At 40.3% G+C, this 26,259-nt stretch overlaps 3 protein-coding genes across 4 annotated transcripts; 2 read left to right on the top strand and 1 right to left on the bottom strand.

Annotated features, from left to right (window-relative positions):
- The first annotated feature begins 5,217 nt into the window (after positions 1-5,217).
- On the top strand, positions 5,218-8,546 carry sftpbb (surfactant protein Bb). 2 transcript variants are annotated; one of them, XM_031755352.2, is made up of 11 exons: positions 5,218-5,389; positions 5,639-5,691; positions 5,802-5,876; positions 6,004-6,126; positions 6,244-6,375; positions 6,490-6,570; positions 6,658-6,841; positions 6,925-7,067; positions 7,266-7,346; positions 7,639-7,749; positions 8,047-8,546. In XM_031755352.2, the coding sequence occupies exons 1-11, from the start codon at positions 5,338-5,340 to the stop codon at positions 8,089-8,091; spliced, it is 1,080 nt and encodes a 359-aa protein (XP_031611212.1). In that variant the 5' UTR covers positions 5,218-5,337; the 3' UTR covers positions 8,092-8,546. The 2 variants fall into 2 exon arrangements, with proteins under 2 accessions (XP_031611212.1, XP_031611211.1); XM_031755351.2 differs by having other exon boundaries at positions 5,219-5,389; positions 5,799-5,876.
- Positions 8,547-8,584: 38 nt separating this feature from the next.
- On the bottom strand, positions 8,585-13,840 carry usp39 (ubiquitin specific peptidase 39). The gene is made up of 13 exons (XM_031755342.2): positions 13,638-13,840; positions 13,262-13,340; positions 13,083-13,177; positions 12,861-12,997; positions 11,916-12,068; positions 11,601-11,826; positions 11,431-11,505; positions 11,012-11,079; positions 10,562-10,750; positions 9,507-9,649; positions 9,257-9,392; positions 9,043-9,129; positions 8,585-8,858 (listed from the first exon to the last, which is right to left on the bottom strand). The coding sequence occupies exons 1-13, from the start codon at positions 13,699-13,701 to the stop codon at positions 8,805-8,807; spliced, it is 1,506 nt and encodes a 501-aa protein (XP_031611202.1). The 5' UTR covers positions 13,702-13,840; the 3' UTR covers positions 8,585-8,804.
- Positions 13,841-14,055: 215 nt separating this feature from the next.
- c12h2orf68 (chromosome 12 C2orf68 homolog) lies at positions 14,056-18,010 on the top strand. Its single transcript, XM_031755362.2, has 4 exons — positions 14,056-14,283; positions 16,416-16,531; positions 16,629-16,771; positions 16,867-18,010. The coding sequence occupies exons 1-4, from the start codon at positions 14,174-14,176 to the stop codon at positions 16,987-16,989; spliced, it is 492 nt and encodes a 163-aa protein (XP_031611222.1). The 5' UTR covers positions 14,056-14,173; the 3' UTR covers positions 16,990-18,010.
- Positions 18,011-26,259: the final 8,249 nt, after the last annotated feature.

Below are 26,259 nucleotides of genomic sequence, written 5' to 3'. Positions count from 1 at the left end.
GCACAGCACTCTTTTTGCAGAACTGTAAACACAACTCACGGCTTTACACTCAATTTGCAAAGGATCAACACACTCCTAGCAAAACTATACACATTTATGGCCATTATTTACACTATTTTGCCAACTGTCTGGCACACTGTCACATGTGAAAACTTTTTTAGATAATTAGTTCACTTTGCAATCAGCCTAAGCACTATAATACAGGTAAGCTGTGTGTGTGGAGTACAGTGGAGGGAGCAGGAAGAGTGAGAAGTAGAGGAGGCCGAGGAAGAGGACGTGGAGGTGAAGAAGTAGGACCGAAGAGGACAACAAGAACAAGAAGGAGCAAGAGGAGGACGAGGAGGGGGAGAGGAAGGGTAAGAAGAGTAAGAAATAGAATTGCTGATGACATCAGAGCTACAATAGTGGACCATGTAATCAACCATGGAGTGACCCTGAGGGAAGCTGGCCAACGGGTTCAGCCTAACTTGAGCCGCTACACTGTAGCAAGCATCATAAGGACATTTTGACATGAGAGTCGGTTAGTACAGTCACTTTGCACTAAGATTTGTAGCACTGCCATGCTAATGAGAAACACAACAATACCATAGATGTAAAATTCCAGAAGATATTTTCCCCTGTGCCTTGGACTAGAGCAGCGCTCCCCAACTCCCGGGCCTCGGACCGGTACCGGCCCGTGAGTCGTTTGGTACCGGGCCGCGAGAGTTGAGGCTCAGGTGTGAAATGTATGGTTTTCAGGGTTTTTATCGGTTTTCAGCGTTATTTTGTTATCGTTTTTATCGTTAACTCGCTTTTCCTGGGTCTTTTCACGTGTGTTATGAATAAATCTTTTTTTTGGTACCGGTACTAGTTTTATTTTGTTGTGTTTATCCGCGACACCTTAAAGGCCGGTCCGTGAAAATATTGTCTGGCATAAACCGGTCCGTGGCACAAAAAAGGTTGGGGACCGCTGGACTAGAGGACATTTCATGTGATGTAGACGAAATTTTGTGGCCAGATCCACAGAGATGACACAATGTAGACTGATTTCTTTTTTTTCCTCAGTGAAATTACTATTTCGTTTTGACTTGGAAATAAGCACTTGTGTTTGTTTTGATGTGTGTGAATAAACACCAGTACTTGAAGTTTGGATCCCTCTATGCTTACGGATCTATGACAAAAGTACGAGCTCAAACTGACATAGCCTACCTTGTGCACAGAGAAAGCAAAAGCCAGATGTGTTTTTCATTCATACCATCAGTGTGTAGTTGGTGCATTGTGTGCTTATTAATTTGATGGCTTGTGTTTACTGTCTGTTGTGAAGGAAGGAAGGCTCAGGGTTTAAATAATCAGCATCATGGGCTCATCCGATCAGAATGAGAATAAGCAGTCATCTAATCATTCACAGGGTTCTCCTTTTATTCTCAACTCAATAAAGCAAAGAAGGAAAGACACACATGGACTGCCAATGCTCTGCTGCCGCCCCGTGTGGGAGTGAAGAAAGAGTGAGCCAAAAGTGAATGCAGTCCTTATATAACGTGTGACAGGTGAGTGCAATTAAGGACAAGCACCACACCCAATCAAAGGTGAGAGAACTAAACAAGGTGCATCTGGTGAAGTGAGTGGGTGTGCGGGGATGTGCTAAAAGGTGGGTCTTTACAACACTGTCTGATACAAAAATACCATTTTTACAAAGGTGTGGTGAGTTAAGCAAAGGTTATTCGCTTTTACAAGAAAACTACAATGTTTTGCTGATTGGGTGAAGAGTTTTCTTATTTGTGTGTAGAGTTTTGCAAAAATAGCCAATAGTTACGAAAAATGTGCTCAAGCCATCAGAAAAAACTGTAATATATCAGTGCATATGTTGAAGCTTGGTAGTCTTTTGATTTTCCACCAGTAAAATGATTCCATGTCTAGATCAGTTAGAGGTTGGTTCAGGAATATTTTTGAGTCTGTCCCAGTCAGTTTGAACTCTTTTGGTGGATTCTTTTATAAACAATAACAACAAGAAAACTAAAGAACCAAACAGCCAAATGATGTACAGTCATGTGAAAAAATACCTTTTCACAAGATTCTACACCGCGAAGTACACCCCATGATTCAGTAGCTTGTAGGACCGGTTTTAGCAGTACAAGAAAAGGAGATTAGCCCTTTATATTCATTGTACATGTGCAACTAAATTGTGCTGGGCTTTTTATCATTCATTAGTAACGTGAATAATTTCATCTGTCTTTCACATCATTGTGAAGAACGTTTTTCCCACTCTTCTTTAGGTCAAGTCAGGTGTCTTTGTTGTCATTTCAACCATGTGCAGTGTTACAGTACACATTAGTGAGACAGCGTTCCTCAAAGACCAGGGTGCTACATATAACAGACAATCAACACAGAACTACATAAAGTGTAAGTGTGCAGAAATTGCAAAAAAACAAAACAAAACCAGTGCAACACCAGAACAGAATGATGCAGACACAACAGTGTGCAATAGAAAAGTGCAACAATGGCAATGGGTTGTGCAAAAAATAACTGTGTGTGTGTGTGTGTGTGTGTGTGTGTGTGTGTGTGTGTGTGGCATTTATGGTCTCAGGCATTGCAACACCTTGAGTTGTTGCAGATTTGATGCTGTGGTTGGGATGATTGTCTGGTTGTGTGACCCAATCTGGTTGTAGCTGTGGGACAGATGGCTACATATTTGACACTTTAATATTTTGATATACAGGGGAGTCCATGGCCAACTCAGTGACTGTAATGTGCTCGGATCCCGTGGCTTCAATACATCATTCCTCCATCACCATGACTGAAAGTTGACAAGCAAGCCATACTTGTTCAGTTCTTTTCTTTTCTAAATGTACTTTCATGAACTTTAACATTTACCACACTAAACGAGACCTGTGGATCTGAGATGTAGCTCTTCATTTTTTATTTTATTTTATTTTATTTTTGCCATTTTCTCTGAGCATTGGTCTGCCCTTGAGGTGAATCTGTTAAGATGCCTGAATGCTCCAGACCAGCAAGGTGCCAAGCCTTCTGATTTTATAGAGGTGTTCACACCTGCTGATGACCAGTAAATGAAGTGCATTTGATTGAATCCAATTTTCATAGGACAGCAAAAACTTTCTTTTTCTGTTGAATAAAGTTAAATTACTACACCTGATGACCAAGATAAAATTTCAAGCAGCAGAAACTTCAGATGTTCAGATAATATAGATAAATAAAGTTTGATTTATCAGAAATGATGAAAGCCAATCAAATTACGTTTTTCATTTGTTTGTTTGTTTGTTTGTTGGGTGGGGGGATTTGGGCAGGTAGTATTGTCACCAACATTCAACATTTTTTGTAAGAACAACATAATGTTCTTAAAAATCAAAGAAATGACAAATGTGCAGTAATAAAATTGTTCATACATTATAAATAAAATATATTCATTTCACTTAATCTAATGACACCTTTACTCTGTCATGCAAAGTACGGAAGTTATTCCTAGGAAATTACTACTGCAGTCAAAAACAAAGACATCTTTTGTTCTTGTCTTTTGGCATTTCCCTGCCAAGTATTGCAAAACTCTGTACGCTCCATGTGAGATATCATTTACCGGTAAATGATGAACAGGATAGAATTACTACTGAAACCCAGACGACGCCAATGAGTCACTGTTGTGTTTATTTAAAACTGTCATACACTTACTTCCATGTAGCTTCTTAATAATCCCTTAGTTATGACAGAGATGCATTGAAATGGGCACACAACCAGGAACAATAACTCTGGGCTATCTGTGCTTCAATCGGGTGTTCACATACCTACCCAAGTTTCATTCTTTGTTGACTTGTCACCTGCAAGATGATGAACAGATTTGGCTTCAGTCACTATTTTTAGCTTCTTTTACCTTGAAATACAAGTCTATTTCCAAAACTCAGCTTTCAAAATTTTCGCACACAGGTTCTCCTGTGCTCCACAAACTTTAAACTGATAACCACCAATGTAGTGTTTGACCTATGAAAAGTGGTCTAACCTCATAAATTTGCCATGAATGAAAATATTCAGTGTTTAAACAAGTAGATGTACTTCTTTACGACTTCATGCACATGCACATATTTTTTTTATTAATATGGTTATTTCTGCAGCACGGTGGCACGGTGGTTAGCACTGTTGCCGCACAGCAAGAAGGTCCTGAGTTCAATTCCACCATCAGGCCGGGGTCTTTCTGTGTGGAGTTTGCATGTTCTCCCCGTGTTTGCGTGGGTTCCCTCCGGGTACTCCGGCTTCCTCCCACCGTCCAAAGACATGCAGTTTGAGGGGATAGGTTAATTGGATAATCCAAATTCTCACTAGGTGTGAATGTGAGCGTGAATGGTTGTCTGTCCCTGTGTGTTGGTCCTGTGACAGACTGGCGACCTGTCCAGGGTGTACCCCGCCTCTTGCCCCATGACAGCTGGGATAGGCTCCAGCGACCCTGGAAAGGATAAGCGGAAGCAGATGGATGGATGGTTATTTCTATTTAAACACGTGTAAAGATTATATTAGCCTCAGAGGTTGCAGCCCTCACAGCTTTGTGTCGTAAAAGGATTCCCTCTCTTCTGCTCCTCATTTTAATGAACAGTCTAGTGTTGATAAATAAAAATAAAAATTTAAGAGATGGAAATTTGTTGCCTGAGGACAGGAGCTAACCTAGAGGGTTAAAAATGAAAAGGCATCTGTGCAGAGGGAGTGTTCGCCCGGGGCGCCAAACAGGCTAGGACCGCCACTGCAACAGAATAACTGAATAAATTCATAAAGTGCTCTGTCGCCCTCCGGCCTCAGCTCAGATACATTTACTCAGCTCTGCTGCCATCTGGTGGTCATTTTAGATTTCTTCATGAGCAAAAGTAAAGGCACGTGATCAGTGTTGTTTGTCGGCGAAATGACACACGAATCTGATGATACATGGCGCATGGGCACAGGAAGAACCGAGTGAATTATAGTGGAGGATCCAGACAACCTGAAATAAAACTACAAAAAGTGGTCACAGTTCTTGGCGAAGGAGCCTTGACTCTCAATTCCCTTCTGCTTTTCAGTGTTATGTCAAGAGCGTCAAGTTTTTATACCAGACACCCCTAAAAGACATGCGCCTCCAAGGCTCACTCTCATAAAATATTCGTTTATCCACTCTTAGCCTGTATTTATCACTGCAATAGATAACTAAGGAAGTTTAGAGATTTAATTTGAAGCGTATGGCCTTTAATAGTCGAGGCGCCTGCGCATTGCGCATGACGTTCTGATAGGGTAAAGACGATCAATCTGTACTTCCGCTGCAACCCAAACAGCTGCACCGATGTTTTTATAGTCAAAATCATCCGATCCGTGTTGTCCTCTGCTGCTTAAACCATGTCTGCATCCGGATTTATGCTCGTGATCCTCGCGGTGTCTCTGTGGCCCGGTAAGATGGACGTTTACTCACAATCACATTAATGTCTGCATCACTGCCCCCCCCAGCAGACGACATTTATTCATTATTCATTTATACACTACTGTATACAATATATAATTTAAACTTATACCAGGCTGTTGTTGCTGTTTATTGAAAACGTATAACCCCCTTGTAGTGTTGTAACTATATGCTAACCGATGCTGAAGCCATTACCTGCTATCTGTCTTGTTTTCTGTTTCTTTTCTCTTGTGACTGAAGGAGACTCCAGGTTTATTACTGGCCCTTTGTCATTCATAAAGCAGAAATCTCTGGTAAGCCCTGAAAAGAGCACATATATTAGAAAAGACTAAACAAAACTGTATCTGTTTGCATGGCATGAAAGCGCGAAAACTGAGCAATTTTGTCACTGTGGCTTCAGCAGACGTTGGGTATCTGTCCAGAATGCAGCCAGATCATTCAGCTGTCGGCCAACATGATTTTCAGCAGCGATACCAAGGTAAAGAACGGTTTCACTTTATTTTCACTTCACTGTTTTACTCGCGACAGGAACTGGGCTCGAAGAAATGGTTATTAAATAAAGTGACCGCCACACCCTTGTAATATTTCTCTCTATGCTTTTGCAGGGAGTCGTATATGAAAGCTTGCACGCTTTGTGCCGCCGCCTCCCTGAAGAGCAGGTGTCAGAGTGTGATTTACAGGTGAAGACTTACCTGCCCAAAATCCTGCGTCAAACCCCTGATCACGTGGTGAGTTTAACCTCAAGTGAGGCTTCTTTTTATGAAGGAAGACAGTAAACACTGACGCCTTCTGAGAGTCCTTTTACTTGATGTAAAATGGGGGGGGTTGCTTTTGCTTTTTTGTAGAAACCCGGAGAGCTTTGTGCAGCTTTTGGACTTTGTGCTCCTCACGAGAAAGACAAAGTGCAGACACTCTCCCACCGTGTAGCTGGCACAGATGCATCCAGCCCCGCACTGGCCACAGGAACAAAGACAGATGTCAGTATGAAAAAGCAGAAGTCGAATATAAATTGAAAAGTGAAGTGAAACCTGAGGGTAAACTATTTGTGCATTTTATGAAATGGGCCTCTTATCGGCTAATTCTCTCTCCAGGAGGAGCTCAACCCAGTTTGCACCCTGTGTTTGTTTATTATCAAGAAGCTGGAGAGTCTGCTGCCCAAAAATATGACTGAGGTCATCTTTTCTTTACTTTGGTTCATTTAAAGAACCTTACCATCCATCACATCGTGTAAACCCTGCCCTCTCCTTCTTACCCTGCAGGATGCTATAAAGAAGGTCATGGGGGAGGTCTGCAATCTTATGCCCGAGCACTATAAGGACCAATGTGATGATTTCATCAATAAATATGGTGTCGAGATAGTTGAATTCCTTTTGTCTTCTGCTGCACCTCACACGATATGCACTCTTCTGCACCTCTGTCTGTTCAATGAGCAGCCAGTTCCAGGTTTGTCGTTATTGCTGTATAGCTAGGACCTGGTTCACTTCCTCATTCACCTAATTAATGCTCTACTGTTGCTGATTCTTCAGAGGTATTCCTCGCATCAGACTGCGAGTCATGCCGTACACTGGCTGTGCTGAGCCGACTACACCAGGGCCTCAACGCCACTGAGGCTCAGACTTATGCTTTCCTGGAGTCTGTGTGTGACATCCACCCTACCGCCATCCCAAAGGTCTGACTCTCAGCTAACAGTGGTACTCTTAGGACAACACCCTTTACAAATTATATGCAACTTTAAAACACTTGAAGCCAGTGAGCATTTTGGTAAATTTCTCCAACCTTTTTATGTGATTATTCAGCTTCTTGTTTGGACTTTCGCTCAAGTCTTTAAAGTGTCACAGCATGATTATACTGTTGATTCTCTTTTCAGTGTGAAGCCTTCACCAGTATCTACGGCTCACGGCTGCAGAAGGTCTTGGGAAACCAGATGGAATATCCTCATGCATGTGAAGTAAGAATAAACTAAAGGTTATTGTCAATGGGTCTACATCTGAATAGCAACATAGAGCCTGTATCAGCACTAATTAAAATTTTTACCACGGCCTGCAGTGACACAGAAATTCAGCAACTAAAAACTTCGCAAACGTGCACTGATCTGCAAATTTACGATGTGAATCATTCCAGTCAGGGCAATATCAATCACAGACACACAAGTAACCACTTGATGGCACCACTCATGAGCAGCTGTCATTCTTTAGGTTTTGTTCATGTTCTCATGATGTTTCTTTCCATCTGTCCTGCAGAGAGCTGATCTGTGTGCCGCTTCAAAGCAGCTGGAACCGCTGGGAAAGAATCGTTGTACCTGGGGACCAAGCTACTGGTGCAAAGATGCTGAAACTGCTCAGGAGTGTGGCGTACGTGAAATTCTTTATTAGTAGTGTAAAATGATAAAAGACATAAACATCCATTTGAAAACTAAATATAAAGCAATTAAATCAATTATGGCACTGTCTGCCTAAAGTTATGCATCCCATCTTAAAGAAAAACACTTCCGATCGCCAGCTGGACCCAGTTCTTACTCTTCTGTGTAGTTGATAAACCCTTGCTATCTGTTAAAGAGTCTTCCAATCTCTCTTTTCTCTGACATACACAGAAGACTGCTACTCTGTGAGACGCTACGTTTGTTTCAAATCTTTGTTTTCAATCTGCAGAATCAAGCCTACTGTGAGAAATACATGTGGAAGAAGAATGAGTGAAGCCTGCCAGACTGACTGCAGCCTTGTGCACACAATGACCTACTTTTTATTAAACTGATCAACTGTTAAATGTTTTATACCTGTGATGCACTGATTGTTTGTTTTTTAAATTTTTGTTATTTTTGCTGTTTTATGGGTAAATTTTCCATATCCTGTGCTAGGGCAGTCAATAAGCCTTATGAATGTTACACATGAAGTTTCCAGTTTGCATGAAGTGTCCCACTGAGGCTGGGGTTCATTCTGAAACATTAGTTTAAGGCTAAACAGGAAGTCTTATTCTGTGTATTACAATAGCTGTTATTATCAATGTGAAAATCTGCAAGCCACACGCTAGCTCAAAGAATATGATGAAAACTACTGACTGATCGACACAGCTGCTGCTTCTGTAATATTATTGCTCTTGTCATGACTGCTGTTGCAAATGACCACATATGAATAAAACTGGTATTAAATTATATCAAAGGTGTGGTGTAAAAAAAATGTAACAGACATGTGTACTGGACCTGGTTTATTTAGAAACTTCCAAGTAGTAAAAAGATAAAACTGTGGGGGGGGAAAAACAAGCAGACATTTGTTTCATGTGGTTGTAAAGGATGCCCTGATGCTCTCTTGCCACTCTCATTCAATATTCTGTTGTTTTAAAACACTTAAACACCCAGTTCATGTCCAAGACAATCACAAAGCCTCTGGTCATTCACACACTGAGGAATACTTTAAATCCCTGTGTGGTTGTTTCTTCCATCATTGCTTTCTTGCCTCTTCCAGATCTGAGAGGGGGGGGGAAAAGCACACTGTCAACAAAAAGGAATCCTTTTTAAACAATTAACACATGTCGTCAATATCACAGTCCAAAGATGCAATGGTCTGCTTCATACTGTGGATGTTGCACATAAAACTGAGGAGTTCTGCAGCATTTATGCTGTCCATGCAAAAACTGAGTGGTCGACTTGCCTGGATGTAAGCCTCTGAAAGTGTGATCATCTGAGGGAGGATGTCAGTCACCTGCAGGTCCTGCATCTCGTACCACTTTCCAGTTCCCTGATTAAACACAAAGACAAATGGATGCTGTTTAAGACAAGCCACAGTTTACAAAATCAATTTAGCTAAAAGCATCAACTTGCTCGGTTAATTCTATCAGCAGTACCAAAAAGTTCTAGATGCTTACATGATGCAGAACATGTATTCTGTACGCTCCCTCAGTGGGCTTCCCATCATGCACTACATTTGCAATGAGGTCATAAGTCGTGTTCTTCTCGGTGGCTTGAGCTTCTTCTGTCAAGTATTCACGAAGGTCTACATTCCTGTTGAAGCACACAAAGGGACGACATTTAAACCGAACACATGATGAACACACGAGACACAATATTATTTATATATACATATATATATATTTTGAATACATGAATGGCACTTACGTTATAGGGAAGTTGACAATTGTGGGGTTCTTTTCCACAAAGAAGTTGTTCTTGGTGAATCTTTTGATGCAAAAGATGAGGTACGGAGGCAGTTTGGTCAACTGGAACCTTTTGAGAAAATTCTCTTTGTAGGTTTTGTACTCCTAGAATTAAATACAGGGAAAATACACAGATTTGTTCTCACCGTTCAATTAATAATAGAACAAACTCAGATCTAAATAACACTTTTAAATGCTCTATTTTCAATTAAAATAGTTTACACCCTTTCAAAATTAATGTTACCAACAGAATTTTCTTTCTTTTTTGGGGGGAGAGATTGTATTGAATCAAGTTAAGTGGACTTTTATGCAATACCAATTTGTACCACATGACTGAATGGTCATTAGCTGTAGCATCGAGGACTACCCTGAGGAGAAATGTCGATGTAGAGGCAGACGTGGAAGGAAAGGGATTCTAGTGAACAGCCTGAATGCTAGACAGAAACCATGCTTGGTTGCAAACAATCAAAAAAATAATAACCAGGAGCAAAACAAGACAAACTACGCTTGTCTACGCTTTGCACCACACGACAGTTCGTGGATGTTAACGGAAAAACCTAATAATGCTTCTAGACTGTAAACACTTAAGTTTCAATGCAAAATTTTATTGCAGAAAACCTGCAGTGATACAAAAGTTGTCAAACCCAGTGGCTACATCATGGATGTTAGAGGGCATAATGCTGCGCTTGATATATGCAGTGCTCTTTCTTCACTGTGACACTAATTGTGTGGCACAAACAGAAGAGGTGCGCAGCTGTTCTCCACATCTGTGCAAGCACAGTGGAGGAGAGAGGATGACAACGGCTGTAGTTGTGTCAACTACATTAACCGTTTCTGGTAAAACACTGTCACCTAGTGTTGAAACCTTTAGTTAAATTCTGCACTTTCTGCTTTATATTACTGCACAGCCATCAGTAGTACAGATCACTCCACTGCGATATTGACATGGCAGTATTTACGAGCTCTTCTACTTAGTGAGTGATTATCAAAGCCAGTAGGATTAAAATGAATTGGTACCTTCTCTGTGCTGCCATTGAACTTGGCCAGGATGTTGAAGAGAGGGACCTGAGGGATTATAAGCTGCTCTTTTTCATCCTTGTACAATGGAGCAGTTGGGAGGTCAAGGGTCAGAAAGAGAAAGGAAGACTCAGACATCTGCTCCTGATACTCATCTGTTGTAAGCAGAGCCTCTTTTTCTTCTGGTGGCTGTTAGATTTTAAAAACCAAAGTCATCAAAACATAAACTACTTAATTCACAGGAAAGATGTTATATAGTTACAGAAAACATAGTAAAATGTTACTGGACTAAGAACTGCATCTTAAGGCGTGCAGTCATTTTAAAGAATTTGAATAAGTAACAAATAAAACAAACAAATACCAAATTTCCCCTTGTGGGACAATTAAAGGATTATTCTATTCTATTCTATTCTATTCTAAATAAAGTTATAAAACAAGCAAGAAACTCACCAAATCAGGGTGTGGGAGTTTTTTGGAGAAGATCCGCATGTAGCCTTGAAATGCTTTTGTAATGATTGCTATGAGGGGAGAAGGAAAAGAAAAGGGAGGTTTAGTGGCCTCAAATTGACGTGTAACGTGGAACTGATTTCTTCCACCTGCTCACACTGACTACAGATCACAATGTTGTCTGCAAACATCATAGTCCACCAGAGCTTGTCCATCACACCGCACATTCGCAATATGATTTTGTGCAGAGACTGCAGATTCTGTATGAAACCCGAGGTTTGAGAATGAAAAAATAGAAATTTAATTAACCCTTAAAGTCATTAAGATGCTTTTAATATCACAACAGAAGGCTGTAGATAGACTACTGCATTAGAACCAAACAGCGTCAGAGTCAAATCCACTTTGATTTTTCTTCCACTTACATGGCTTCTTCTTTGTGCCTCCAAGAGCACCATGCAGGGCATTTAAGAACCACGTCATGAAGTCCACAGCATCACCTGCAGAAGAGAAAAAACAATTAGTTAGCACCACAACCTGTGTTGAAAGCCTACCTGAGACCAGAAAGCACAATTTAGTGAATGTAAAGTAATACCTTGCTTTGTAATCTGGAAGTTCTTTTTGCTGCACAACACTACAGCCTGCAACATCTCGTGGGGCGACACATGGGCCTTAAAGTTTCTTGGATTCCAGAGTTTGCGCATCAGCTCACCAAACCTCTGCACCAAGAGAAACATGATGTCTCCTGGGGGCCTGCGGATTCCTCTGTAGTTTTCCTCCTCCAGGAAGTAATTTCGCAAAGGTGGAACATTAGAAAAAGCCTTGAAAAGAGAGACACAAATGAGAAGGGAGGATATTATTCCGAAAATTTACAACAATTAATAAAATCTAGAGTGGCAGATATCCATACCTGTAACACCACATTGGCATAGTCATTGGCTTTGATGTTGTTGAGCCCTACAATGCCCGGTAAGTAGGTGGTACCGTCATAGGCTCTGTACAGTTTACCCTGCTTGTCCAGCCCTGCAATGTGCTGCTTGGTGAAAGTTGGCTTCAGCACGTACTATAGAGAGAAGAAATGTAAGCAAATCAGCTGTTTGCGGTAACTGATACAAAGCCAGAGCTCAGAAATAATGACAAAATCAAACAGAACATGGTTATTATCATATCAGACTGAAAACACTGGTGCTTCTTCAGTCAATCCAGTCACAATTCAGACTGGAAGATATTTATTCACTCAATTCAGCTTAAAAAAAAGTCATTGAAGTCAAAATAAGTTGAATGTTATCTAACCTTTAGCATAGATATACATTTACACTGTCGATTCTTTTTCTTCTTTCGGCTGCTCCTATTAGGTGGCATCAAAGCGGATCATCTTTCTCTTCTCATTACAGCCCAGTATATTCCTTATCCCTCCTCTGCACATGTCCAAACCACCCTCAGACTTGTCTCTAACTTTGCCTCTAAACTGCTCAACCTGAGCTGTCCCTCTGGTGTAGCTAATGCTGTCTATCCTGGTCACAGAGATTAGTGAATACGGTCCAGTGAGTTTAAATGCTCAAATTGCCTCCAGTCACCAGATCTCAATGCAATGGGATGTGATGAAACAGGAGCCACACATCATGGATGTGCAGCTGACAAATCTGCAGCAACTGTCTGACACTATCATGTCAAAATAGATCAATTTCTCTGAGGAATTATCAAACACCTTGTTGAATCTCTGCCATGACGAATTAATAAGCAAGCTCTGAAGGTAAAAGGGGTCCAAACCTGTAGTATGGTAATAAGTTGTACCCCATAAAGTGGCCAGTGAGATTACATGAATTTTAGTTTTAGTATGAAAAACATTACTTACTGTGATATCTTCTAGTGATGAATCGATGATCTCATAGTTATCTGGCAGACAGTAAAACTTGAGTGTGTGCAGATTGAGGAACACATGATGGGTAAACTGTACGCTGTGAGTGTAAGCGTGGGACTTCAGACCTCTTCCTACAAAACACAAAACAAACCCCACACAAATCAGTACAAGTACAACAAGGTGTCTGATCCCCAGTTAAAATGTCCATTTGCCTACCTTGAAAGTATTTCCCACATATAAGGCAGGCGTAGACATTGATGTGGGAGAGAGAGATGGAGCACAGTTTCTCAAAGTCGAAGTCCAGCACACTCCTGCAGGATTGACACACAGACTTGAATTCACCTGCAGAGGTGGAATACAGCTTTAATAGCAATGCACAGTCTACTCCGACCTACCTGTTTATGGTGTCAAGGTAAGGACAGTGGCGGCTTCTTCGGTCTTCTACTGCATGTCCTCGTCCAACTTTTGCTGCCACTGCAACGTGAAGTGACCAAAGAAGAACAAATGTCAAGCTAAACCATGTACCAACAGTTCAAAGCAATGAGCTAAACATGCTAACTAGCTTAGCTTTGAGGTTGTGAGGTATGCTTGTTTTCAAACACTGGGTGCTTTAAGATGAGGGGTATCGTTTTGTTAAGCACATGGTAGAGACACTTATTGCTCCGTCTATGCGTTACTGGACAGGCCAGTAAAAAAACGAACGCACCACTGGCTAACAACAACGCTAACTGCTAACCAAACGCAGGGCATACGTTTGAGGAATATACTTACCTCCGTCTTCATTGTCATCATCATCATCTAAATCCACCTCTCTTTCTCGCTTCAAAGAAACCATAGCAGCAGATAGACGGCGTCAAAACAATTTAGAAGCTAAACCTTTACGTTATTTGGAGAGAGTGATGAATGGCTCAAGCACTGTGTGCCTCGAAACTCGCGGCGATTGTGCCTTGTAGCTGTCGAGTAGCAAACTAAAACCTAACCCGGAGTTTGAAAACCTACTAACGCTATACCCACCCTTAGTCACTTACCAAAAACTAATATGATAACTTGCCAAATTCTAAAGTATAACTGGATCTTTGTTTGTTTTAAATATATATACAGGTTTGTCATATTTGGGTATTTGTTTATGGTGCGCAATTTAGTTATAATCATTATTTATTAACTCAGGGAGCATTATAATTGGACAACATGTTATCGTTAGCTAGCCTTAGCTATATAGCTTTTTGACCGTTCACAGTGCTCTGATTGGGACTTGTTGCAGTCAGCAGTGCATAAACACTGACGTCGTTTGGAAGCGGTTTGCTGAAATGGATGTTTTAAGAGAAGAGGGGGTCCATGAGCTGAAATACAAACCAGGTGGTCGCTTGGATATGAGCCACGGCTTCCTGCACCATATCCGGAGGAACCAGATTGCTAGGTGAGTTCCTCAGCTGCTATTAGCTTATGCTAGTAGGTAGTACACTAGGTCATTCAGTTAAAAACATCATCGTTATTATTATTAGTGAAAAATAATTTTACGATTAAGTAAATATTATCTTGTTATTAACACACACGCTTTTACATTCGGAGCTAAAATATATGGGGAGGTCGCAGAGGCCTGGTGACCAGTTCTCTTTGATTTAAGATACTGAGGAGCAAAATGATAAACAACTGCATACTGGAAAAAACTGAGTTCAATCAGTGCGCGCATCTGTTAACAGGGGGATCATTTTAACTTGTTTTTGACAGAAAATACGACAGACCCCAAAAATACTAGGAGAAAAATTAAACACATCACATAATGTTTTTGTTTGTAGGTTTCTTTGAAATGCATTTCAGTAAAGCAAGTAAACCTGGCACAAAAAGTAAAGAAAATCTTTGTTTGGCTTTTGAAAATAAGTGATATTTCACTGGAAAGTCTGTTTGTGTTATTTTAAATTGTGTCACTTGTTGGTTGTGCCCATGACAAAACCTGGAAAACCTTATCTGCGAATCCCAAACAGTTTTTTTCTGCTACTGACTTTTGTTTTGAGATTCTGATATCCCGGATACAGACAGGTGTCTGATTGTTGGATTAGCACCACCTGTAATTGTGGACCTTACAGGGCACGTGCCAATAGGGCAACTTCAAGCTGGTGTAGTCCCTTATCCAAATCAAAGGCCAAGTTTTATTTGATGCGGGATGTCAGACAGGCCACGAAATGGGCATCCCAAGAAGACGACGCCATAAGAAGACTGTTTCTTCACCCTGTCAGCACTTTGGAACAGAAGTCAGTCTTCTATAGATTTGCAGTCAAGGTTTGCAGAACAGTATCACTGACTGTGCTCTACCCAGAAAATCCAGAACAGACTGCACAGGCCAATCTCCGGTGTCATAGGGCTGCCAGGAGGCCTGCCATGACTGCTGTTCACCATCGGGCACATTTGTGCTGCTGTTGGCAACATGTGCACTGGGAAACTGTGCTGATTGCTGCACCGATAGGATAGCAGCTTTTGGTGGAGGCAGTGTTATAACGTGGGGCGGCATCTCCTTCAGTGGAAAAACGAGGCTTGCCAAAATTTGAGTCAATCTCAATGCAAGAGATACTGAGACGAGATTCTGCAAATGGTGGCAATCCCATAACTCCACAGTCTAGGAGGGAACTCTATCCTCAAAGATGACAACGCTCACCACAACAGAGCGGACCACCTCAGGTCCAGTTTTTGGGAGTGGAGAGGATGGAACGTCCTACCTGAAGTCCTGACCCCGTTGAACGGTTATGTGATCAGCTTGAATGTGGACCAAGCCGGTGACCAGCATAGAAGGTGCCAAGCTGTTGAGTCTGCGTATGGTTCCACGTGCTGCATAGGCCCATATTTCTTGAAATAAAAAATTGCTAAAAAAAAAAAATTAAGACCTAAATCATCCAGTTCAATAGGCAACACCAAAGAAGAGTCAATAGCAGAATAAGGCTGTTTGGTATTGGCAGAGAAGATTTAGCAACTTTTTCATGGGCGCAACCCCCATACTCACCTCTGCTGCTCATCCCATTCATTTGTTAGGAAAAATGCATTTTTTTCCTTAGAAATGTGGGACTACTGAAGGGGAAATAAAAAGGCTTTCCAACGGTATGAGATTTATTCGCAAGATGCATCATTACAAGAAAGAAATAATGGACCTTACTTTTTGTGCCAAATTTACATAGGCATGACTTACTTTCATAATGCATTTTCTGAACTATACAACAAACTGTTAGAAATGTGCATAAATGCATATGTAGGCATGAATATCATGCCAGTTCAAAGAAAATCCGCAAATTACATTGATGGCCTGTATGTAAGCTTCTCACCACTGTCTGAAGACTGGCTGACTGGTAAAAAGGAATATTTTCTGTCAGTGTCTTTCAATTTTATTTAAAATGATGACATCTGTATACAGTGGTTAGTCAAGTCAAAAATCACAATATAAAAAACAGTGTCACTCCATTAATGCTTGTCCAGCCCTTCAATGTGTTAATTTTATTTATTTATTTGGATTTATTTGTTTGTCACATTTTCTGCATTAACTAAATTTTGATTCCCTTTCTCAAGAGATGACTATGATAAAGAGGTGAAGCAAGCCAAAGAGCTTCAGCGGCGGAGACACACCACAACCCCTCGAAGACCCCGTCGACCTGACATGCAAGTGTACCATCCTCGAAGAAGACGTAAGACTGATGTGCTTTCTCTTGACTTTTGTGCTGATTGTGCACCCATTAGCGGGAAGATAAAGTGTTTGTGTGTGTGCATGCGCTCATTATTCAGATGGTTCAGAGCCAGGGGCCGGTGCTGATGCTGAAGAAAACGAGAGTGGATCAAGCACAGAGACTGACGCCAGTGGGACTGAACTCTTTTGGCTTGAATATGAAGCTGATTCTGGTACCATTACATCCATCCTTGTGCACAAGGTTAATGCCGATTCCTTTTTATGATGTTTTCATAAAAATGTTTTCTTTGGTCATTTCCTGTGTGTAATTCCTTTAAATGCCTTTTGTTTCTGAAGGAGGACAAGCCTGAGAAGGTGGTAGAACGTGTTGCAGAGAAGAACATCCTGGATGCAGCCATGAGGGCAGCTCTGAAGGTTCGAATTCGAAAAGAAATTGACAAAAGGCGAGACAAACGCTGAGCAATCATCAGATTACGACCATAAAGGAGCTCCACACAAAGAGGAGGAACGCTTCGTTTGCAGTTCTGCACTCCTCCAGAGCACTCTTGTGCATTAAGGGTATAAGAAGGATCATTTAGAGTGACTGTCAGCAGAGATCTAACATGGTGACTTGTATTCAGGCCATTTTTTTTCTTTTGTAAGAAGGAAGAGCACAGTTTATGGCTGGGAGTTGTTTTCAGGTTCAATTGCAATTCTTGACCTTGGACAGTTGTGCTATTCTCTGATTCACATATTGGGGACACATTTAAGTTGACTGGACATTTTTAAAATTGTTACTTTTTAATAGTTACATTCAGAAGGAGCAGGTACTCTTCTGCACAGAGCCCTAAAAGCGTTGTCCTCCATGTCCTGTGATTCTTGTGTTTACAAAGATTCTGTTTGTTAAATTAAGATTTGAACTCTTTGTGTGAAGCATTTTCAGCTGATCATCGGTCTGTCTGTCATCGGTCTGTCAGCAATCCTGTGTTTAAGAAATGAGGGAAATTAGTTTTGAAGTCCGAGTCTAGTAGATGACCTTGTTGGGTTGGTAACTGTTCTGTAGGTTCCAGTGCTCCGATTTATTTTGGATTGTTGAGAGACTTATTTTTGATACTGTAATATCTTTTTGAGGATGACACTTTACATATAAAATGTATAAAAGCCATGCATTGCTGTCCAGTTTTATGGTGCTGAGCACCACTTTTTATTTTATTTTTTTTCTGTCTTATCTTATATGACATAGATTCTGATTTTTAAACATGAATATAATACTGGAACATAGAAAAATACTGCATCAGTTTGATTTGACAAATGTTTCACATCAAATTTTCAGCAGGTGGCAGCATCAGTCATACAACCACGCAGACCTCTGCTGTAGTTTTTCTCCTCCTGTTTAAATCAGGTTTTATGCTGTACTTCTGTAAAAAGAATGCATTTTTCTACAGACACCTACTAAACAGTTTAGTTTCAATAAAAAGGGGCACTTTGAATTGTTCTAATATTTCCCCTCTTTTGACTTTTTGACTAAAATACTGTGAAGAACAGAGGAGCAATGAAGAATTAGGTGGCAAGTTGCTGTACATGGAGTAGCGCCTTAGGTTTGTATCCATTTCAGGATCTTTGTGCACTTCAGTCAGAGCTTCTCTGTCCTCTGCTTTGTCAGAAATCTCATATCTTATTGGGGCTGCTTGTCCAACAATGAATAATAGCCTCTATACCAGGGGTAGGGAACTCCAGGCCTCGAGAGCTGGTGTTCTGCAGATTTTAGATCTCACCCTGGGTCAACACACCTGAATCAAATGATTAGTTCATTACCAGGCCTCTGGAGAACTTCAAGACATGTAGAGGAGGTCATTTAGCCATTTGAATCAGCTGTGTTGGATCAAGGAACCTGCAGGACGCCGGCTCTCAAGGCCTGGAGTTCCCTACCCCTGCTCTATACACAGGAAGAACTCTTTATTTGTAGAGTTCAGGGCCCGTATCCCTAAAGATTCTGAGAATCCTCTCAGAGAGCTCCTAACTTAACCTAAAAATTCCTTGCCAGGAGTTTTAGCTTAGAAGTGATTCCAGAACATTTTCAGTGAACTCTGAGCAAGGAATGGATGGAAAATCCTATCTTAGTGAGGAGGTGTGGTTGACCCCGTTGCTAGGTATGAGTCATCATTTCAAAAGCCGTGATTGGTTGATCCTACAAGTTTGATGGAAATGAGCTTTTGGTGAGAATGAGCAAAGGATGTACCCTCAAATCAATAAACATAATTATACACTCTAATCTTATGCTGACTGTAATTGTAAATAATATTTCACATTCAAGAAAATATCTGGAAAATGAATAGTAAGCTGTAGGGGTTATAGCCTAACATTAGAATCTAAAATATGTGAAAACTTAAACTCATTACACCCTGTTCAAATAATGATTCGTGTCTTATTTGCTCATATCAATATCCTAGCTGGCCTATTTTGTACTTTCACTCCCATATGGACCCCATTGAAAACAAGATGGCCTATCTCAAGGGGCTGTCCCTAATGAAGTAGAAATCACAACGTTACAAGTCCCAGTGTGGTCTTAACGAGGGTAACACGGCTCAGCTTTTATCAATGTCTGTGATTGCTGGCTGGTCTATTTGTAAAGGCTTGTTAACAAATATCCTACAAACACAGAAAATGGAGAAAAAAGGACTCGCAAGTTTAACTGGACTGAGGAGCAAGGTTTGTTGCTGGCCCAGTTAGTGAACGAACATAAAGGTATCTCTCCTGCCTCTTCTGTTGGCCATTTTGTGCAGCTGCTTAGGGAACTCTTAAGCCACTAAAGTCCTCTTCCTGCTCTTAGCAGATCTCGCCTTAGGAGCCCTTTTAAGCGCTAGGAATCTTGAGGAATAGCTTTTATATTAACTGGGATTGTCGTGTCACTTTTAGGGGAAATTCTAAGAAAACGTCACGACTCTGAGAATTTTCTTAGAATTTGGCCGCTAGGAGCCACTTTTTGCACAAAGATTCTTTAGGGATACGGGCCCAGATTTCAAATGGCAGTTTTATATTTTGCTTTGCAGACCTCTAAAATATGAACTTGAGTTTTTTGTGACAAAGCAGATGTTCATCTTGTGACCAAAAGAAGCGATTAGTTTGTGTGAAGTTGCACCTGTTCTCATATTATTTAAGCAATTGTAATTTTTGTATAACTTTTTTCGCACTGTTATGTCATTTCTTTTCCCACCTTTTTACCTGGAGCAGTAGTTTATGATTTGTTTTTCTACTTTGGCTTAACCAAGCAAGCTGGAACTCGCTAGTGATGTGAAAATGCCTCAAGTCAAATTCCTATGATTCGTAAAACCCCACCTGACAGCTACGACAGGATTCATTTTAAAACAGATGTCTGTCAGTTATTCAAGAAAAAAACGAGAAAAAAAGGTACGTCCCCTAAAAGGCCGATGGCATGCACATGTTAAAATGTCTGTCTCCTATCAAACACGAAAGTGAAAATGGGAAGCTCCACTTCCCTGGCTATGGAAAAATACAAAGCTGACTTGACATTTGGACAGAAACTGGTGAGCCACGCCATAGTAGGAGATTAATACATTGTTTTTATTGACGTATGAAGATATGCAAACTTCATCCTCTGATCACAGGGCAGCCCAAATATTACACAAAGCCTTGTCAAGGAGGAGTGGGCTCCACAAATTGATTGGCTGAACAGAAACACTCCCCTTCAGGGTGTCAACACCCTCCTCCAGCTTGCTTTCATTCCTTAAGCAGCATGTGACTGAAGGAGGGAGACACATTCCCAGGGTAGCTACTGTGCTGCTCAGCAGATTATCTAAAGTTACACGGATTTCCAGTTGGCTGAAATGGCCCAATCACAGCTCACAATTCAACACCCGACCCTTAGTGTAGCTTATCATTAAAAATTATGTAACTCATAACCTTTTCTTCCGTACATTACCTCTACCTCTGCCTGTGAAAAGCTTTTAAGGGGTGAAATTATGCAGTTTAGCAAAGCACTCAATTGGTTAGCCATTGTGGTAAACAGCACTGGTTAGAGACTTTTCCCATCCACTGCCGGATTATTTAAAAAAAAAACAAAAAAACAAATCAAGAAAAATCCAGAAACCAGAAACACACCGTATCTATTTGTAAAAATTTGCAAGTTTGCATTGTTTTAATTTTTTACATACTGTAGATGTTCATACACTCCACTAACAAACATACTGACCCAATGCCAAAATCAGCCAATCATTCAGTTTCTCTACTATGAGGGCCTACATCACATTGTTTGTCTTGATTTATTTACTGAGGTACTAAACACTTGAACTATTACTGAAATATTGTAAACAAGAGCACTATTGTCAAACCTAGCATCCAACATCTGACCCCTCAATGTTTGCGCAGTTTAGAGTTGTGGTTACTTTGCCGGCTAAATCATTACAGCGAGACCCTCAAGCCACATCACCTGACCATGTGTCTGATTTTCTCTTCTTTTTTTTTTCTTGCTTTTGATGTTCTTATAACTAAATAGAAATCCAGCTTTATAACATAGTGTACTATAATAAAACATCTTGAAATTTCTAATGAGATCAGCATTTGTGGTTTAGCATTTGGCTTGGGAACTTTTCTCAATCAAATGGAGCAGTCTCGGAGACGGATGTTATATAACAGATCAGAGAATTTAGGCTGGGTTAGGCACAGTGACAACCTGAGATTAATCTCACCGTAATAACACTTTGAAAGAACTTCCAACCACCCCCAAAACACAATTGCATAACTTTGGAACCGACAGTGACTCAGTTTGATTCACGGTTACCTTGTTATCTGCTGTACCTTTGTAACTGCACTTTGTCGGTATAAGATACTGTGAAGATAACCTGTTTTTCTAAACAGCCAAGTCATGTAATACGTACTGTGACAAAAAAAACCTCCTAGCTGACGAAGTATTTTCGTTTTAAAAACAAATGTGTTACAAAAGCCTTGTCTTTGAATGTGTAACTGAAAAACAAAGCACTCTTGAGTTCCCTTGTGGTTTGCGAGTTCACATTTTATTTCGCCCTTTGTCAACAGTTTAAAGCTAAATTAAGGCGAACATCTTGTGCAGAAAAGCTAGAGGAGGAAGGGACGGTTTAAGTCCAGTTTTCTGCAAAAGTACAGTAGAGCAACAGCAAACATACAGATATTGCATCAGCTGTCATCTAATCCTGACAGTGAATGAAAGTGACCTCAACTAAACAGCTGACCTGCCTCTGCCCGTCTCACTATGACTCTATTCCGCTTGCAGCCTGCTTAAGTCAACCACAAATAAAAGGCTAAAGCTTTATCAGCACGTTGCTGCATAAGAAAAAAAGATCTGCTTAGTGTTTGTGTGGTGCAATGTTCTTGAAAAACAACCTTCCAAGCCTTTTTCCTTTAATTAGTGCTCAGTGCATTTCAGTTGCAACAGCCTCTGTCGGTACCATGGTACTGTTACTGCGGTGAGTCTTCTTGCCCATTCAAGGCTGTGCAAGTATGAGCTCCCCTCTACTAACATTCGGTTAAATATAGATGCTTGGCTGTTGAGCGCAGTAGTGGAAATGCACAGCTGCTGCAGTACGACCAGTAACCACAATTTGGGTCCAAGAAGTCTAGTGATGTTACTCGAGTAGCAGAACTTGACTGTAACTGTATGTGCAAGGCTAAATTTCAGAGTCAAGAAGTACATCCAGTCCTCTGTAAAAGGGAAAGGGAGAGGGAGACTGCACTGGGTGCTACTTCTGTTATGAACAGAAAAATGAGGCTATAAATTACACACACTTACCAAAACTGGACAATAGGAGATCAGAAAAATGTTAACCAAGAGATGAGCTCGATGAGTCTCGATTTCTGATGCAACATTTAAAAGGCATGGTCAGAATTCAATGTAACAACGTGACAGCATGCCTGTATAAGTGGTTCAGGCTGGTGATGGTGGTGGTGTAATGGTGTGGGAATATTTTCTTTATTTTCTTGGCACAATCTGTATCTGTATCCCTTAGTACCTGAGTATTGTTGTTGGCCATGTCTATCCTTTTATGACCATAGTGTCCCCATCTTCTGATCGCTGCTTTCACCAGGATAACGTGCCATGTCACAAAGCGCAGATCATCTCAGGAGATAGAGCAGCTCATCTGCTAACCAAAAAGTTGGTGCTTCAATCCCTGGCTGACAGTCATGCCAAAGTATCCTTGGGAAAGATACTGAACTCCAAGTTGCTGTCCATCATGGGAGTGTGAATGTGTGTGAATGAACTAGAAAGCAAATAAAAACTGATTGTTTGAATGAGGGATGTCGTAGTATATAGTGTGTAGTAGAGTAGAAAAGCTCCATACAAGATCATCAGTCCATTAAACACATTATCTTAAACTGTTTTTTTGAACACGACACTTCCCTATACTTAAATGGCATCTGCACTCACCAGATCTCAGTCCAATAGAGCGCCTCTGTGATGTGATGTAGTGAATGATTCCCATCATGGATGTGCAGCTGTCGAATCTGCAGCAACTATGTGATGCTAAGTATAAGCTGTATGCTATATTTTAGTAGCAAATTGTCCTTTTTTAAATCAGTAACACAAACACACCCATAGGTGCTACATCCAACTCTTTCAAATCTTTGGTCTCCTCATTATTGGCAAAAGTATGTGTACACACGTTTAAAAATCTGCAGCATACAAACCAAATGTGCAGACTACAGAATGGTCAAACAGCTCGTATGCTGCTAAAGGGTCTGCACAGACTTCTTTGCTACTAAAACATCTACATGATTTGGAGTGAGAAAGATTTTTTCTGGGAAAAAATTTGACAAACTTGTTTTAACTGTCATGAAGGCTACAGTACTAGGAAAAACTGTTGTCAGCATAATATTCCATTCAATTTGACATTCCCTCAGCAGGTCATCGACAGGTTAAACTGCAGGTGATTTTTTTATGTTAAGTTTTCCAAATAAAAATGAAACTTAACCTTTAAACAAACAAAGGAACATTTTTTATTGTTTATTTGGTTACATTTACCCTTTCTCACTTTAAACTTTAAACATTTTACGCGGCTCAGTCTAAATTCTTTGCATACACCTGTCTCCGGAGGCAAATATTTTCTTAACAGTTGTTTGCCATTTCCTTTTGGCAGCGAGCTGTGTGAACTGCCCAAACTTGTCCGACATCTGGTGTGATTAGGAATGAGAACAGAATCTTCCCAGACCATATTTGGCCTTTTTATTGCTGTCATTACAAAACTGTAATTAACATATTATTTTGTATTGCATACTAACAATGACATGTTTCACAACAGAATGCCAACGGTACAAATGACTAAAATATCACATCATAAAGTTTCAAGGTTGTTTGATAATAAAAAAAAAAAATCAGTGCAAACCTTTCAAACTGCTAAATTAGGATCTTATGTAATTTTATTGATTTATTATGCATTACTATAATCTCATCAATTTGTTGTAAGCTTTGCTTTGGTTAACAACTTCAAATGTAGCTGTAACTGGCGCTCAACCTTTTCCAAATGACTGAGTTCTAAGATTTAACTGGAAATATTATCTTCGGTTAAGAAAGGGTGGGACATGTTCCCCTTTGAAGCTCAAGCTGCTGTGTTTAGAATTTGCTTCAGGGTCATTGCTCATTACTTACACAACCATAGATTTGTTTTTACATTTCAGACACATTACAATCACTTATTTGGAAGGTATCGAGCAAATTAGTCAGTCCATTAAGACACCACAATGCTTTAACAGTTTTAAAGTTCAAACAAACTCAGCCAAAGCATGTGCAAAGAAACGGTGCACAAAATAAATAATGATAAATAAAAAAAACACAATCGGGTTAATGCATGCAACAATCAACTTGCATTTTGTCTGAATGACAGGTTATAGTGTAGGGTGGATTTAGAACATTCAGTGTCAAACACAGATTTGAGCTGTGCTCAGACTTGTACTTGGTATACAACTGGACGCAAATTAGGCAAATGACAGTTTCAAACAGTTGATTCCAAACTATACTTCTGACGAGCAAAGGCAAGCTGTACTTTGGTTGGAGGCTTCAAAATGCAGTGTCACAGAATAAGCTGTTCTGCTATCAGTTCTAGGTTGACCAATGAAAGCAAGCTGTACTTTAACATGTCATTCTCTATTACTGATTACAGATTTCTCAGAGGTTTATACTGTATATTCCCTTTGAGATACTTATTTACTTAAAGGCTCATGTTTTTAAAAATGGTGGCAGCTTTTTGAGCCTTTGTAAAGAAGCCTTTTGTATGGACACGTTAGTATTAATTATCTATTAATGTTAATACCGATTATCTGTTAAATCGGTACTCTTTACGGTCTCTATATAAGCCTCCTAAACTTTATAAACAATGATTTATGAACTCAGCTTTTTGCCTCCAAAACTGTTCTAACCCACCAGAGCATAGACATGGGACTATCTGAGGTGTCCTGTGGTGTGTGGTGCTGGTTTGCTGGTCTCTATGGATCTTGTGTTGATCCTGCAGATCCTCAAAACCAGAATATGGAGGTTTGGAGGCCCCATCAATGTCCTTGGTCCTTTCTAATGCTCTTCAACAGTTTTTTAGCAGATTATGTCTTTCCACAAATCATTGGCTGGTAGGTCGTAGGGTAGGTCATAGCTCTGGAGGGATATGCTTTGTTTGGGGGACTTGGATCAACAACCAACATAACTTAATAACTTAACAGTGAAGCACTTCATGAGTTAATATGCCTATATAGTTCCTATATCCGCAGGTCTTTCCCTACTAATCTTCACCTTGTGCGTTTCCTACACTTTATTTACAATAGTTTCCCAAGTTTAGGCTTGAGTTATAGTGATTACGTGTCAGAGTACTAAATATACTGGCTAAAGGGCTGGGAAATGGTCGACGTGTCACAGAGCAAGCTGTTCTGCTATCAATTCAAGGTTCACTGTGACATGTGAACATCACTCTTAACCTAAATAAACTGTGCTGAAGAATCTAGCTACCATGACCTGACCCTGTTTTTAAAAAATACAAATGGTCTCAATGTTAGAATTCCCCAAGTTAAATCATTAACTGAACAGGCATTTTAAAAGAGCAGAAAAGTAAATGAATAAAGATTTTAAAGTATAATCACTACACAAACCCAACTGTGTCGCAAATTTCACAATCACTGACTACTCATCGATAAACCCAACCTTTAACTGTGGGATCTCCTGATCTTCTTGGATGTTGACTCAGTAGGTAAGAGGTCAATTACATTACACATGCATTTTTTTTCAGTGTGTACAGTTTAGGTATTAAACTTTCCATTTGGAAGAGGAAGCGATATGAAAACCAAAGAACCGCAACGTTGCAAACCTCTTTTATCAACTTGAGAGTTATTTCTTTATGTTTTCAGGATCACTAACATTAAATAACATGCTGGAAATAGTCCAGCAACAAGCAATGAAAACAAAACATGGTTTTGTAATCAGATAGTTTTGGAACTTGTTACACAAACAAGTGAAGACAGCTCCTCCCTTTTTGCCATACAGGTGTTGCACGACAGAAGAAATCATTCCCATGGTTAGACTACATTACGTGGGTCTTATGTAACTGCCGAACGTGAGCTGAACTTAACTGAAGACTTGCACAGGAAGTTATCTTGCGTGATTTTCTTTGTTAAAGGCTAAGGCAGCAGGAGCTATGCAGGGTTTTTTTCTTCTTCTGGCCAAATTCGCCTTTCCTTCTCTGTCTCCAAACCACTCAACCTGAGCTGTCCATCTGGTTTATT

The sequence above is a fragment of the Oreochromis aureus genome, linkage group 12, assembly GCF_013358895.1.
Source record: "Oreochromis aureus strain Israel breed Guangdong linkage group 12, ZZ_aureus, whole genome shotgun sequence".
Lineage (NCBI taxonomy): Eukaryota > Metazoa > Chordata > Actinopteri > Cichliformes > Cichlidae > Oreochromis > Oreochromis aureus.
This window is presented reverse-complemented; position numbering and strand designations above follow the sequence as displayed.